The 15400-nt window shown below is 33.6% G+C and overlaps 1 protein-coding gene across 1 annotated transcript in view; it reads left to right on the top strand.

The window, feature by feature from the left end:
- The window catches only part of LOC111140089 (POF1B, actin binding protein), a 95130-nt gene extending 84460 nt beyond the window's left edge, over positions 1 to 10670 (top strand). Inside the window, exon 16 of the mRNA XM_022492477.1 lies at positions 10532 to 10670. Within this exon, the coding sequence (XP_022348185.1) occupies positions 10532 to 10670 (139 nt within the window). The remainder of the gene's footprint in view (positions 1 to 10531) is intronic.
- Positions 10671 to 15400: the final 4730 nt, after the last annotated feature.

Genomic DNA, 15400 nt, shown 5'->3' with positions numbered 1-15400 from the left:
TTGAGTTATTTTTTTCTATGGTATGAAGTAGGAGTGCAAGTTCATTCTTGTGCATGGGGCTACCTGGTTGTCCCAGTATCTTTTGTGGAATATGCTATTCTTTCACCCATTGAATTAACTTGGCATCCTTGTCGATAATCAAAAGACCATAAAGGTAAGGGCAAATTTGTAGATTCTCAGTTTTACTCCATTGATCTATTCATCTGTCTTTATGCAAGTACCACACTGCCTTAATTACTGTAGCTTTTTTAGTTAGGTTTGAAACCAGGAGTGTGAATTTTTGAACTTCTTTTCAAGATTGCTTTAGTTATTTTTGGTCCTTTGCTTTTCCATATGTATTTTAGGATAAGCTTATCAAGAGATTTCATTAAATATGTAGAAAACACTGGGTATTGTTTCCATGCTAACAATATTGAGTCTTTTAATCTATGAGCATGGGATCCCTTCCATTTAGATCTTTAATTTCTTAAAACAGTATTTTGTACTTTGATTGCATGAGTCTTACACTTCTTTTTGTTATATTTATTTCTAAGTATTATATTTTTTGATTGTACTATAACAGAATTGTTTTTAAAGATTTTATTTATTTATTTGACAGAGAGAGATCACAAGTAGGCAGAGAGGCAGGCAGAGAGAGAGGGGGAAGCAGGCTCCCCACTGAGCAGAGAGCCCAATGTGGGGCTCGATCTCAGGACCCTGGGATCATGACCTGAGCTGAAGGCAGAGGCTTAACCCACTGAGCCACCCAGGCACCCCAATAGAATTGTTTTTGATGTTACTGTGAATAGACTTCTTTCTTTTTCTTCTTTTATGTTTTAATTTTTTAATTTAAATTCTAGTTAGTTATCATATAGTTTAATATTAATTTCAGGAGTAAATGTAGTGATTCATCACTTACATATAGCACCCAGTGCTTTAATTTGAGTGTAGTTGACACACAATGTTACATTAGTTTTAGGTGTATAATGCAGTGTCTCAACTTCTCTATACGTTATGCTGCATTCACCACAAGTGAACTACCACCAGTCACCATGCAACACTATTACAATGTCATTGACTATATTCCTGATGCTGTGCCTTTTATTCCTATGACTTACTCATTCCATAACTATAACCCTATATTTCCTACAGACCTTCGCCCATTTTACCCATCCCCCAACCACTTCCTTTTTGGCAACCATTGGTTTGTATTCTGTATTTATAGGTCTGATTCTGCATTCTGTTTATTTTTTGTTACTGTTCTTGTTTAGGTTCCATATATGAATGAAATCAAGTGGTATTTTTCTTTCTTGGTCTGACTTTTTTCACTTGGCATAATACCCTCGAGTTCCATCCAGTTGTTGTAAATGGCAAAATCTGATTCTTTTTATGGCTTAGTAATATTCCATTATACATTGCTTCTTCCTTATCTATAGACACTTATTTTGCTTCCATATCTTGGCCAAATAATGCTGCAATAAACACAGGGGTGCACATACCATTTTAAATTAGTATTTTTGTTTTGTTGGTTAAGTACTCAGTAGTGGAATTATGGATCATATGGTATTTCTATTTTTATTTTTTATGGAAACTTTATGCTGATTCCCAAAGTAGCTGTACCAATTTATATCTCCATCAACAGTATATGAGGGTTCCTTTTTCTCCACATCCTTGCCAATACTTGTTATATCTTGACATTTTTATTTTAGCCATTCTGATAGGTGTAAGATGTTATCTTATTGTGGCTTTGATTTGCATTCCCTGATAATGAGTGATGTTGAGCATCTTTTCATGTGCCTGTTGGTCATCTATCTGTCTTCTTTGGAAAAAGAAGGTTCTCTGCTTTTGTTTTAAACAAATTGCTGGTTTTTAGATGTTGATTTGTATAAGTTCTTTATATATTTTTGACATTAACCCTTTATCAAATATATCATTTGCAAATATCTTTTCCCATTCAGTAGGTTGCCTTTTGGTTTGTTGATGATTCTCTTTGCTGTGCAAAATTTTTTATAACTTATTTTTGCTTTTCTTTCCCTTGCTTTCAGAGACATATCTAGAAAAAATAATTTGTTATAGCCAATGCCAGAGAAATTACTGCCTGTGTTTTCTTCTAGGATTTTTATAGTTTCAGGTCTCACGTTTAGGTCTTTAATCCATTTTGAGTTTGTTTTTGTGTATGGTGTAAGAAAGTGGTCTAGTTTCATTATTCATGTGTTGCTGTCCAGTCTTCCCAATACCATTTGTAGAAGAGACTGTCTTTTCCCCTTGTATATTCTTGTCTCCTTTTTCATAGATTAATTGACCATGTAAGTGTGGGTTTCTTTCTGGTATCTCTATTTTTCTCCCATTGACATATGTGTCTGGTTTTGTACCAGTACTATAATGTATTGATTATGTACTTTGTAATGTGTCTTGAAATTTGGAATTGTGATACTTATAACTTTTTTTTCCCCTAAGATTGCTTTGGCTACTTGGAATCTTCTGTGGTTCCATAAATATTTTAGGATAATTTGTTTAGTTCTGTGAAAAATGCTGGTTTTTTTTTAAGAAACTGCATTATATCTGTAGATTGCTTTGGGTAGCATAAGCATTTAAAAAATATTAGGGCTCCCAATCCATAAGCATGGCATATGTTTCCATTTGTTTGTGTTGTCTTCAATTTCTTCCTTCAGTGTTTTATACTTTTCAGAGTGCAAGTCTTTCACCTCCTTAGTTAAGTTTATTTGTAAGAATCTTGTTCTTTTTGGCACAGTGAAAATGGGATTGTTTTCTTAATTTCACTTCCTGCTGCTTCTTTATTAGTTTATAGGAATGCAGCAGATTTCTGTATTTTGATTTTGTATCCTGTGACTTTACTGAATTCATTTATTACTTCCAATTATTTTTTTGAAGAGTCTATAGGGTTTTCTAAGTATAGTATGTCTTCTGCAAATAGTGAAGCATTTACTTCTTCCTTACCAATATGGACGCTTCTTATTTCTTTTTCTTGTCATCTGTGGCTAAGACTTTCAGTACTCTGTTGAATAAAAGTGGTGAAAGTGGACATCCCCATCTTGTTCCTGATCTTTAAGGACAAGCTCTTAGTTTTTCACCATTGAATATGATGTTGGCTGCAGGTTTTTCATATGTGGCCTTTATTATGTTAAGGTATGACTTCCCTGAACACATTTTCTGAGAGTTTTACTCACGGAGAGACGTTGAATTTTGTCAAATGCATTTCCTGCATCTACTGAGATGATTATGTAATTTTAATCCTTCCATTGTTGATGTGGTTTATCATGTTGATTGCTTTGGGAATATCGAACTGTCTTTGTATCCCCACAATAAATCCCATTTGATCATAGTGAATGATCCTTTTGATGCACTATTGAGTGTGGTTTGCTAACATTTTGTTGAAGATTTTTGTATTTATGTTCATCATAGATATTAGCCTCTAGTTTTCCTTTTCTGTGGTGTCTTTTGTTTTGGTGTCAGAGTGATTCTGGCCTCATAGAATGTATTTGGAAGCTTTTTTTCCTCTTTTGGGGGGGAATAATTTGAGGGGAGTGGGTATTAATACTTCTTTTTTAATTTAAATTCAATTTAGTTAACATATAGTGTTTTGCTAGTTTCAAGGGTAGAATTTAGTGATTCATCTGTTTCATATAACACCCAGCGCTCATTATGTTGTGACCTCCTTAATGCCCATCACCCAATTACACCATCCCCCAACCCACTTCCCCTCCAGCTACTCTCAGTTTGCTCCCTATAGTTAAGAGTCTCTTATTGATTGTCTCTGTCTCTGTTTTTATCTGATTTTATTTTTCCTCCCATCTCCCTAAGTTCATCTGTTTTATTTCTTAAATTTCACATGAATTAAATCATATGGTATATGTCTTACTTTGACTGACTTATTTCACCTACCATAATACACTCTAGTTCCATCCACATCGTTGCAAATGGCAAGATTTAATTCTTTTTGATGGCTGAGTAGTATTTTTTTAGTATTTCTTTATATATATCTATATAATGATATATATGTTCTTTATACATATATATCTATTATATGTAATAGATATAGATAGATATAGATAGATATCTCCACACCTTTTGATCCATTCATCTGTCAATGGACATCTGGGCTATTTCCATTTCCATAGTTTGGCTATTGTAGACATTGTCTGTATAAACATTGGGACGCATGTGCCCCTTTGAATCACTATGTTTGTATCCTTTGGGTAAATACATAGTAGTGCAATTGCTGGGTCTTAGGGTAGCTCCATTTTTAACTTTTGAGAACATTCCATACTGTTTTCCAAAGCGGCTACACCAGTGCATTCCCACCAACAGTGTGGGAATGTTTCCTTTTCTCTGCGTCCTTGCCAATATCTGTTTTCTGAGTTGTTAATTTTAGCCATTTTGACCAGTCTGTGGTGACATCTCATTGTGGGTTTTAATTTGTATGTCCCTGATGCTGAGTGATGTTGAGTATTTTTTTATGTATCAACCATTTGGACGTCTTCTTTGCAGAAATGTCTGTTCATATCTTCTGTCTACTTCTTGACTGGATTTTTTTGGTTTTTTGGTGTTGAGTTTGATATGTTCTTTGTAGATTTGGGAAACTAGTTCTTTACCTGATATATCATTTGTGAGTATCTTCTCTCATTCAGTAGGTTGACTTTTAGTTTTATTGATTGTTTCCTTTGTTCTGCAAAAGCTTTTTATCCTGACGAAGACCCAATAATTGATTTTTCCTTTGTTGTGCTTGCCTCTGGAGATCTGTCTAGCAAAATGTTGCTGTGGCTGAGGTCAAAGGAGTTGCTGTCTATGTTCTCCTCCAGGATTTTGGAAGACTCCTGTCTTACATTAAGGTTTCTCAACCATTTTGAGTTTATTTTTCTGTATGGTTTAAGAAAGTGGTCCGGTTTCATTCTTCTGAATGTGGTTGTCCATTTTCCCAATGCCATTTGTTGAAAAGACTGTCTTTTTTTCCCCACTGGATATTCTTTTCAGCTTTGTTGAAGGTTATTTGACCATAGACTTGAGGGTCCATTTTCTGGGTTTTCTATTCTGTTTCATTGATCCATGTGTCTTTTTTGGTGCCAATACCATGCTGTCTTTATGATCACAGTTTTGAAATACAGCTTGAAGTCTATGTCTATGTCTGTGTCTATGTCATGCCTCCAGCTCTGATTTTCTTTTTCAACATTTCTTTGGATATTCAGGTTTTTTTCTGGTTCCATACAAATTTTAGAATTGTTTATTCTAGCTTTGTGAAAAATGCTGGTGGTATTCTGAAAGGGATTGCATTGAATATGTAGATTGCTTTGGGTACCATAGACATTTTAACAGTATTGTTCTTCCAATCCATGAGCATGGAACATTTTTCCATTTCTTTTTGTCTTCTTCAATTTCTTTCATAAGTGCTCTTAGTTTTCAGAGTAAAGATCTTTACCTTGTTGGGTAGGTTTATTCCTACATATCGTATGGTTTATGGTGCAGTTGTAAGTGGGGATCTATTCCTTGATTGCTCTTTCTTCTGCTTAATTGTTTATGTATAGAAATGCAACAGACTTCTGTGCTTTAATTTTATATCCTGCAACTTTACTGAATTCCTATATCAGTTCTAACAATTTTGGCGTGAAATCTTTTTGCTTTTCTACATAGAGTATCATGTCATCAGCAAAGAGTGGAAGTTTGGCTTCTTCTTTGGTAATTTGGATGTTTTTATTTCTTTTTGTTGGCTGATTGTTGATGCTAGGACTTATGTTAAACAATAGCAGTGAGAGTGGACATCCCTGTCCTTTTCCTGACTTTAGGGGAAAACTCTCAGTTTTTCCCTGTTGAGGTTGATATTCACTATGGGTCTTTCATATATGGACTTTATGATATTGAGGTATGTTCCCTCTATCCCTACATTGTGGAGGGTTATTATCAAGAACAAATTGTTGTATTTTGTCAAATGCTTTTCCTACATATATTGAAGAATCATATGTTTCTTGTCCTTTCTGTTATTAATGTGATGTATCACACTGATTTGTGAATGTTGAACCACCCTTGAAGCCCAGGAATAAGTACCACTTGGTTGTGGTAAGCAATCCTTTTAATATACTATTTGATCCTATTAGCTAGTACCTTAGTGAGAATTTTTGCATCCATGGTCATCAGGTAAATTGGTCTGTAATTCTCCTTTTTGGTGGGGTCTTTGGTTTTGGGGGCAAGGTAATGTTGGCCCCATGGAATGGGTTTGGAAGTTTTCCTTTTAGTGCTATTTTTTGGAACAGTTTCAGAAGAATAAGCACTATTTCTGCTTTAAACGTTTAGTACAATTCCCCTGGGAAGCCATCTGGCCCTGGACTCTTGTTTGTTGGGAGACTTTTGATTACTGCTTCAATTTTTTTTTTTTCTGACTATGGGTCTGTTCAAGTTTTCTATTTCTTCCTGATCAGTATTGGTAGTTTATATGTTTTTAGGATTTATCTGTTTCTTCCAGACTGCCTAATTTTTTAATACATAATTTTTCATAATATTCTCTTATAATTGGTTGTGTTTCTTCAGAGTTGTTTGTGATCTTTACTTTTTCATTCATGATCTTATTTGGGTCTTTTCTTTTGATAAGTCTGGCTAGAGGTTTATCAAACTTGTTAATTCTTTCAAAGAACAAGCTCCTAGGTTTGTTAATTTGTTCTACTGGTTTTTTGATATCTATATCATTCATTTCTGCTCTAATCTTTATTATTTCTCTTCTCCTGCTGGATTTTGCTTTTATTTGCTGTTCTTTTTCCTATTCCTTTAGGTGCAAGTAAGTTGTTTTATTGCTTCTTGAGATAGGCCTGTAATGCTATATAGTTCCCTCTTAGGACTACCTTTGTTACATCCCAAAGGTTTTGAACTGTCCTATTTTCATTTTCATTTGCTTCCATGTATTTTTTAAAATTCTTCTTTAATTTCTTGGTTGACCCATTCATTCTTTAGTAGGATCTTCTTTAACCTCCATGTATTTGTGGTCCTTCCAAATTTTTTCTTGTGGTTGACTTCAAGTTTCATAGTAGAGTTGTCTGAAAATATCCATGGTATTATCTCAGTCTTTTCTTGCCAGTTGAGTCCTGATTTGTGATCCAGTAAGTGATCTATTCTGAATAATGTTCAATGTTCACTCAAGAAGAATGGGTATTCTGCTGCTTTAGGATGAAATGCTCTGAAGATACCTGTTAAGCCCATCTGTTCCAGGGTGTCATTCAAAGCCCTTATTTCCTTGTTGATCTGTTTACATGATCTGTCCATTGCTGTGAGTGGGATGTTAAAGTCCCCTACTGTTACTGTATTTTTATCAATGAATTTCTTTATTTTATTATTAATCGGTTTATCACTTGAGTGCTGCCAAGTTAGGGGCATAAATATTTACAATTGTTAGATCTTCTTGTTAGATAGACCATTTAATTATGATACAGTGTCTTTCTTCATCTCTCATTATAGTCTTTGGCTTAATATCTATGAGTACCTCAGCTTTCTTTTGATGTCCATTAGCATAATAAATGATTTTCCACTTCCTTACTTTCAATCTGGAGGTGTCTTGGGTCTAAAATGAGTGTCTTGTAAGTAGCATGTTGATGGGTCTTGTTTTTTTATCCATTCTGTAACCCTATGTCTTTTATTGGAGTACTTAGTCCATTTACATTCACAGTCATTGTTGAAAGATATGAATTTAGTGGCATTGTATTACCTATAAAGTTGCAGTTCCTATAAATTATCTCTATTCCTTTCTAGTCTGTTACTTTTGGTCTCTCTCTCTGCTAAAAGGCTTTCCTTTAATATTTCCTGTATGGGTCGTTTGGCGTTCATAAATTCCTTCAGTTTTTCTTTGTCCTGGAAACTCTTCATCTCTCTTTCTATTCTGAATGATAGCTTTGTTGGTTAAAGTATGCTTGGCTGCATATTTTTCTGATTTAGGATGTTGAGTATATCATGCCAGTCCTTTCTGGCCTGCCAGGTCTCTGTGGACAGGTCTACTGCTTAACCCTATAGGTTAAGGATCTCTTTTCCCCAACTGCTTTCTAATATTGTCTCTATCTTTGCAATTTGCAAGTTTCACTATAATATGTTGTGATGTTGACCTATTTTTCTTGATTTTTAGTAAAGTTCTGTGCCTCTTGGACTTGTATGCCTGTTTCCTTACCCACATTAAGGAAGTTCTCAGCTATAATTTGTTCAAATTAAACTTCTTGCCCCTTTTCCCACTCTCCTGAGACTCCTTTAATATTGACATTATTTCACTTTATGGAATTGCTGAGTTCACTAAGACTGTGTTCATGATCTAATAATTTTCTTTCCCTCTTCTTTTAAGCTTCATTATATTCCACAATTTTATCTTCCATATTATGGATTTGCTCTTCAGATTCATATATTCTTGTTTATATGGCCTCCTCTTGGGGCTGCATCTTGGTTATAGCTTCTTTAATTTTAACTTTATTAAATTTTAGTTCCTTTGTCTCTACCATAGGGAATTCTCTAGTGTCTTCTATGCTCTTTTCAAACCCAGCTAGTAACCATATAATTGTAATTTTAAATTCTAGCCCAAACATCTTACTTATATCTGTATTCATTAAATACCTGACTATGAGTAATACCTCTTGTTCTTTCTTTTGGGGTGAATTTCTTCATCTCATCATTTTGTCCAGAAAAGAAAAGAAGAAAGAAAAAGAAAAAATAACAATAACAACAACAAAACAAACAAAACTAGATCATGGGTGTATTTTGGTCTGCTTGTTAAAAGAAACTATATCCAAAAATAAGAAATATATATACATATATACACACACACATAAAATATGATGAGAGGAAACAAAAAATAAAAATAAATAAAATTGAAAAAATTGGACAACCTTGAGATCATGACCTGAGTGGAATCAAAAGTCAGAATCTTAACTGACTGAGCCACCCAAATGCTCCCTAGACTTTATTTTTTGCTATTTTTTTTTGGACAGTTCATCCAATTTTGTCACTAGTAATCAGTCTATTCAGATTTTCTGTTTCTTCTTCATTCAGTTTTTGGAAGATTGTATGTTTCTAGCTATTTTTCCTTCTGTGTTGTCCAATTTTTTGGCATATACCTTTTTTACAGTATTGTCTTATAATGCTTTCTATTTCTGTGGTGTCAGTTGTTACTTCTTTCTTTTCTCATTATTTACTTGGGTCCTTTCTCTTTGCCTGTTTTTCTTCATCATTCGTTATCTTGAGGTTCACTGAACTTCCTAGATCTGTGTGTTTAAAGTTTTCATAAAATCTAGAAACGATTTGGTCATTATTTTTCCAATTATTTTTTGTCTCCTGCCAATCATGTAGGACTTCAGTTACACATATATGAGGGCAGCTAATATTCCCCATGGGTAACTCATACTCTGCATATTTTTCCAGGTTTTTTTTCTTGTGTTTTATTTTGGATAATTTCTCTTCATGTCTTCAAATTCAGTAATATTTTCTTTTGCAGGCCATATTCTGCTATTAATCCCATACAATGTAATTTTCATTTTTAGAAGTCCAAGGTAGATCTTTATATCCTCCGTTGTTCTCCTCATTGCATTCATACTTTCTTCTAACTTCTTAAGTATACATTTAAAAATATATATATTTTAATAGATGCACCCATGACTACTTATTTCTTTTATCTCTTATTTCTTGTTCTGTTTCTACTAATTTGTTTTTCTCCTCATTACCAGTCATATCTTCTTGCTTCCATGACTACTAATTTTTTTTACTCAATGACATGTATTGTAATTTTACATACTTTAGTTCTAGATAATTTTATTTCACTGCAGTTCTGTGGTTTTATTCTGAGACAAAATTGCCTGGATACAGTGTAATACTTTCAAGGCTTACTTTTAAACTGTTAAAACCTGCAGTACAGGACTAATATCACCCTAATGCTAACACAGTATTCTTCTGTAGTTTCTTCCTGATGCCTCCCTGCATTAGGAGTTCTTTCCACTCTGGTTAGTGAAACACAAGCTATTCCCTTCATTATGTGAACTCCAGGAATTTCCAGGCTCCTCCTTTCCAGTGGTTCTTTCTGCAGCTTCAGTAGTTTTTCCATATGCCTACCCTAATCAGTAGCCATCCAAAGACTTGTGGAGAACCCTCTACAGGACTCTTGACCTTTATCTATATAGTTGTCTTCTGCCTAGTATTCTGCCCCACTCCAGGTGCTTTGGCATAGCTTTACTTGAAATTCTGTCATTTCAATTTTGTGAGACAGAAGGAATTTATTTGGCTCCACTTTCCGTATCCTGTGACCAAGAAAATCTCTAGGTAGTGAGGTAGGTACTGATAGGGCTCATGTCATTTGGTTCCCTTCTCTAAGATCATTGTCTTGTGCTACCAGTGGTCCATTATTGCAGAAGCAGTACTCTTACTCTTTTGAAAATAATGGTAGTAAAGCTTTGTAAGTATTTTCTTTTTAGCATTAAAAGTCATTCAGAGCCAACTTGACTTAATAAGGAAAATCAAACTAGGAGTGACTAAAAAAGAATGAGTCATTTTTCTTATGCAGGCTGTAAACTAACTTTTTTCTGTATAGGTACAGGACACAATATCCAATCCTAGGACTCCTTTATGATGACTATGAATATATACCACCAGGTAGTGACACACAGACTATTGTGATTGAGAAAACAGAAGACAAATGGACTTGTGTAAGTTCCCTTGTGTATTTCTAGTCCTATTATAGAATAGACATATATATATATTCTATTTCTAACAGCCTTCAGAAATTGTGGTAAAATATTAAAGTGAACTAAAATCTTGCAGTTCATTTTTTTTCTTTTCAAAATTTCCCCATGTTTTCCTTACTGATATGTAGTATGAATTAAGAAACTTTAGAATGATTCATACACAGGTAATATAATTGTTTTTGAACTCAAATTTTGTACTCAAATTTTCAAAAAAAAATCCCAATTTTTTCTTAAGCAGGTAGAAAATGTTATAGACAGCTATGAAGAAGAATGGTGTATGGAGAAGAGGCATGTTTTAATAGAATTTGTCTTTCAGTTTTGAATGTGGTACTTTTTATTATAGATAGAAAATTTTCAGTATTTTGGAAGTGAGGAGGTATGTCTGTCTTTCTCAACAGATTTTAAGATCCTCCAGCCTTAAATCTCACAGTTATAGTGAGGCTGATGAAGAATATTTTATAGGTCATGTATTCTAATATCTACCTTCTACAACATCCTCCAAGATGACCAAGTGACATGGACCTTAGCATCTTCTTAAGTAGGCCAATACATTGCTAAGTGGTGCTGATTACTAAAACCATCTTCTTATAAGGGACTTAATGCTACTTTACTAAAACTTTTACTTATTGTCCTGTTAACCTTTAAAGTAGTGAACATCAAATAGGGAATATATTCACCTCAGTTCAGTGGCTCTCTATCAGCCAATTTTGCCTCCTAGGGGACATTCAGCAATGTTTGGAGACATTTTTTGTTTACACAACTGGGGAATGGGTACTATTGGCATCTGATGGCTAAAAGCCAGGGATGCTTCTAAAGATCTTACAATTAGTAGGACAGTCTCCCACAGAAAAAATTGTCCAGCCCAAAATGTTAATACTGCTGAGGTTTGAGAAATTCTAACATGACAGAATCACCTTGGGGTCTTTTCTTCTTAACTGTATACTCCTATACTACTGCCAAGAGATTCTTACAGAAACCATTGATAATGATGGGAATGTATGATATCCCTCAAGTGTAATGGATGTTGAAGATGGCAGCTCTAAACCACACAGAATCTAACTTTAACAGTGAAAATGACAGCCTTTGTTATGTTAAAAACTGCTTAAGTACTAAAAGCAGGCAAAACTAATCTATGGTTAATAAAATCAGTAAGTGGTTATCCTTGAGGGCAGGTACTGATTAGAAGGGAGTATAAGGAGGGTTACTAGGATACTAATGTGTTGTTGCTTGATCTGAGTAATGGTTGCATATGTGTGTCCAGTTTGGGAAAATTCATATTGTTATATACTTACATGTGCACTTTTCCTATAGATTTACTATACTTTAATAAGTTTTAAAATGCCTACGAATGCCATGAGGAAAAATAGATGAATATACAAATGTCAATTATTCTGCAGAACCTTTTGAAGAAATTTTAAATTGCAGATTTATAGTTAAAAAAAGACTACAGATATTGTTAATAAATTACTGTAGACATGTAGTTAACAAAATTAAGTCTGTTAACTCACTCTAAAAATGATTTTTTAGTTGAGAGCTCAAATATTTGAGTAAACAAAAAATTCAAAATGTTTTTAGATCTGAAGCCCTTCTTTAATTACAATCAAGCCATCAATCTTGACTATATGGTTGTCTATCATCAACGAAAGCAACCAACATTTGGTAACCTCTCCCCAAAAATAATTTTGGCATTGACATGTGTTGTATTTCTTAGGACATTAGCTGATCATTATTTATTACTAATTAAATGATTAAGGTACTTGGTGGCCCAAGAACCAGATGAGCAGCAAGGGAAAGTCAGCACAGGATTTAAAATTTGTCACTCAGAGATTTGATACTGAAATTTAAGTGTAGGAAGCAACTGCAGCTACTAACCACATGTGCATCAACGTGAGGACTTGCCAAATGAAGGGTCTACAGAATAATAGTCATTATTTCTCTCTCCATTAAAAATGTGCAGCAATAAACATCAAACTTGATATCTGGAAGGGACTAGATACTGAGAGGAAGTTCAAAATATATTTTAGTAAGTTCACAGATGGTAGATTTATATTTATTAACAGATATGTTTAGCCTCTAAATAAGACACAAGGAAGAAACCTACTCAACCCTCCCTTCACTCATTGAAACATGTATCTTAACTAAAGTCAGATAAACCATTGTTTCACTGAATGTACATATAAAAAATTACCACAAAAGTGCAGTACATTTCCTTTGGTTTTATGAATACCAATTTAAATCATTTCCCATAACTGTGTATATACAACAGGAATATCTTAAATGAATTATGAACTAGTTGTAAACTAACTTTTTTTTTCCCTTTTCTAGCCATGAATGGATCCCCAACTCAAAGGAGCTTTTTGTGCATCTACATTAGTACTTTGTTATTTTCCATAACTAACGGTCAATCAAAACTTTGAACCATGCTACTACCCAGTAAATTTAATGGAATGAATTATTTCTGCAGATAACAGTTTCTCTAGCCACTAATGAGGCTTTTCTATCACATTTTTCAATAGCATTCAATAGTATTCAATAGTAACAACCTGCTTGTTTAAACATCAATTCCAGACACTGTAGAACATAATGCACTGTTTTTCAGTTAGGGTACTTCCTAGACACTGAACTAATTTGTTGGGGTAGAGATTTTACAAGTTATTCTATTACAAGTTTTAAAGTAAATACTGTTTTTTAACCAAAAAAAGAGGCAAAACTATTGAATTTTTTAAAAAAAGTTAACTGTATTTTATATACAGCATATGTTTGCTTTTCTCACATTAAACTCTGTGACTAAAAGAGATGCTCTATTACATGCTATTTATACCTTTTAGAGACATAACTAAATCGAAGGTGATGGTTAATTTCATTTACCAGGGAAGTAGGATAATATCTTTTAAAATAACTAAATCCACTAAATTACACATTATACTACTGTGATTCTAAGAACATATCAGTGGTTTGGCTTGGCAAATCTGTTCTTTCAAAGCATATCATCCTCAAATGAGTCCATCCACTTCCTTAGAAATATGTAATACTATTTTGTAGGAGTGGGTAGAAGGAAGGCAGGCTTTTTAATAGAAGTATACAACATGTAATACTGAATTGTTGCATTAAGGCTTTGGGAATAAAAAGAGCAAGAACAAATACTTGATACCTGTATCCTATTTGGGAGAAAAAGATTTTATAGTATTTAATGGACTTAGAAGTTGGTTGATTAATTGGGTTCTAATGACTTTGCCACATGAACAAAAATATTTTCCAAATACATTAGTAAATAAGAATGAAATTTCTTAATTTCAACCCCTTTGGTTAAAGTTAAAATTGGTGAAAATTAAAATGAGGTAAATGCTTTTAATATTCTTATATAAATATTCAAATAGACCTTGATATGAAGCTAAGAGCTTTATGTTATTATCTTAATACTTTTACTAAAATGTTAAGCTCTATAATCGGATTAATACAATTCCAATTTTATCAATATTTTGTGATAGAAAATGTTAATATTCTTCATGAGCTATACAGTCCTTACATTTTTTTCCCTTGGTGTAGGAACAACAGCACAGTTTCTCCCCTGCTAACTACACATGTAACAAAATTATGTCACATTATCTACCCATTACATTTGATATAAATGGAAGATTTTAGTAGCCTGATAGAAAATTGCCGCCATAACTGTTTGAAAATTAGAACCAGTGTGATTTTCTCAAAATGTTCTTAAATAAAAATAACAATGTCCAAATTTGGGGGCAGTTAAAAAATTAATACTTCAGTGACTCACTTGATCCATGCATAATGAATAGGTTTTGAACAGGGTGCTCATTATACTTAACAAACTTAGATGTATGTATTCCTTTTCCAATGTATGGTTAAGATCAATAGAAATAGTAATGATTTTTTTCCCTCTCACAAGTTTCAGACAGCTTATCTTTGAAAATTACAAAGATTTATCAGGTGAGAAATACCTGTTTATCTAATTTATGCTCCAGTATCTTTTGCTTTAGATATCAAATAAAATGGAAACTTGTAATTACATGCAAGATAATTTACATGTCTAAATAAAATATGTGAAGGGACGCATGGGTGGCTCAGTCATTTAAGCATCTATCTGCCTTTGGCTCAGGTCATGATCCCAAGGTCTTGGATTGAGCCCCTTGTCAGGCTCCCTGCTCAGCAGGGGAGTCTTTTCTTCTCCCACTCCCTCTCCCTCTGCCCCAGCTCCTGTGCTCTCTTTCTCTTACTTACTCTGATTAATAAAGAAATAAATATATATATGTGAAGTATTCGTGTGTTCTTTGTGGAAGTCCTAGTAGGAAACATATTTTTAGCCTAGCTGTATATTTTCATGAGGAAGTTATATGTTAACTACCAAGCACCATTCTAATATTTTTAAACATACCTGATGTAGACTACTAGAGACAACACTGTAACATAGACAGACATCTGGCTGATGCAGGTTTCTGCTTTACATGATACATGTAAATTACATGCAATTTACAAATTACAAACCTAGTCTTCTGAGTTCCATAACTCATTGTTTCAAATGTGATTCCATGAATCATTCTTCCCCCCCTTGTAGTGAATGGTGCTTTAACTGTAATACGTTTTCTTAACACAAACAGTACAAAAGGAACAAAATAAGCCTTAAAATCTTTATCTCACAACCCAATTTATATTGCCCTAACAAAAAGCCGTTCTTACTTCTTTCCATTATTGTAATC

Source organism: Enhydra lutris, unplaced genomic scaffold, assembly GCF_002288905.1.
Source record: "Enhydra lutris kenyoni isolate GAN:26980312 unplaced genomic scaffold, ASM228890v2 scaffoldscaffold161, whole genome shotgun sequence".
NCBI lineage: Eukaryota > Metazoa > Chordata > Mammalia > Carnivora > Mustelidae > Enhydra > Enhydra lutris.
Note: the sequence above shows the minus strand (reverse complement) of the source record. Positions and strands in the feature narration are given on the sequence as shown.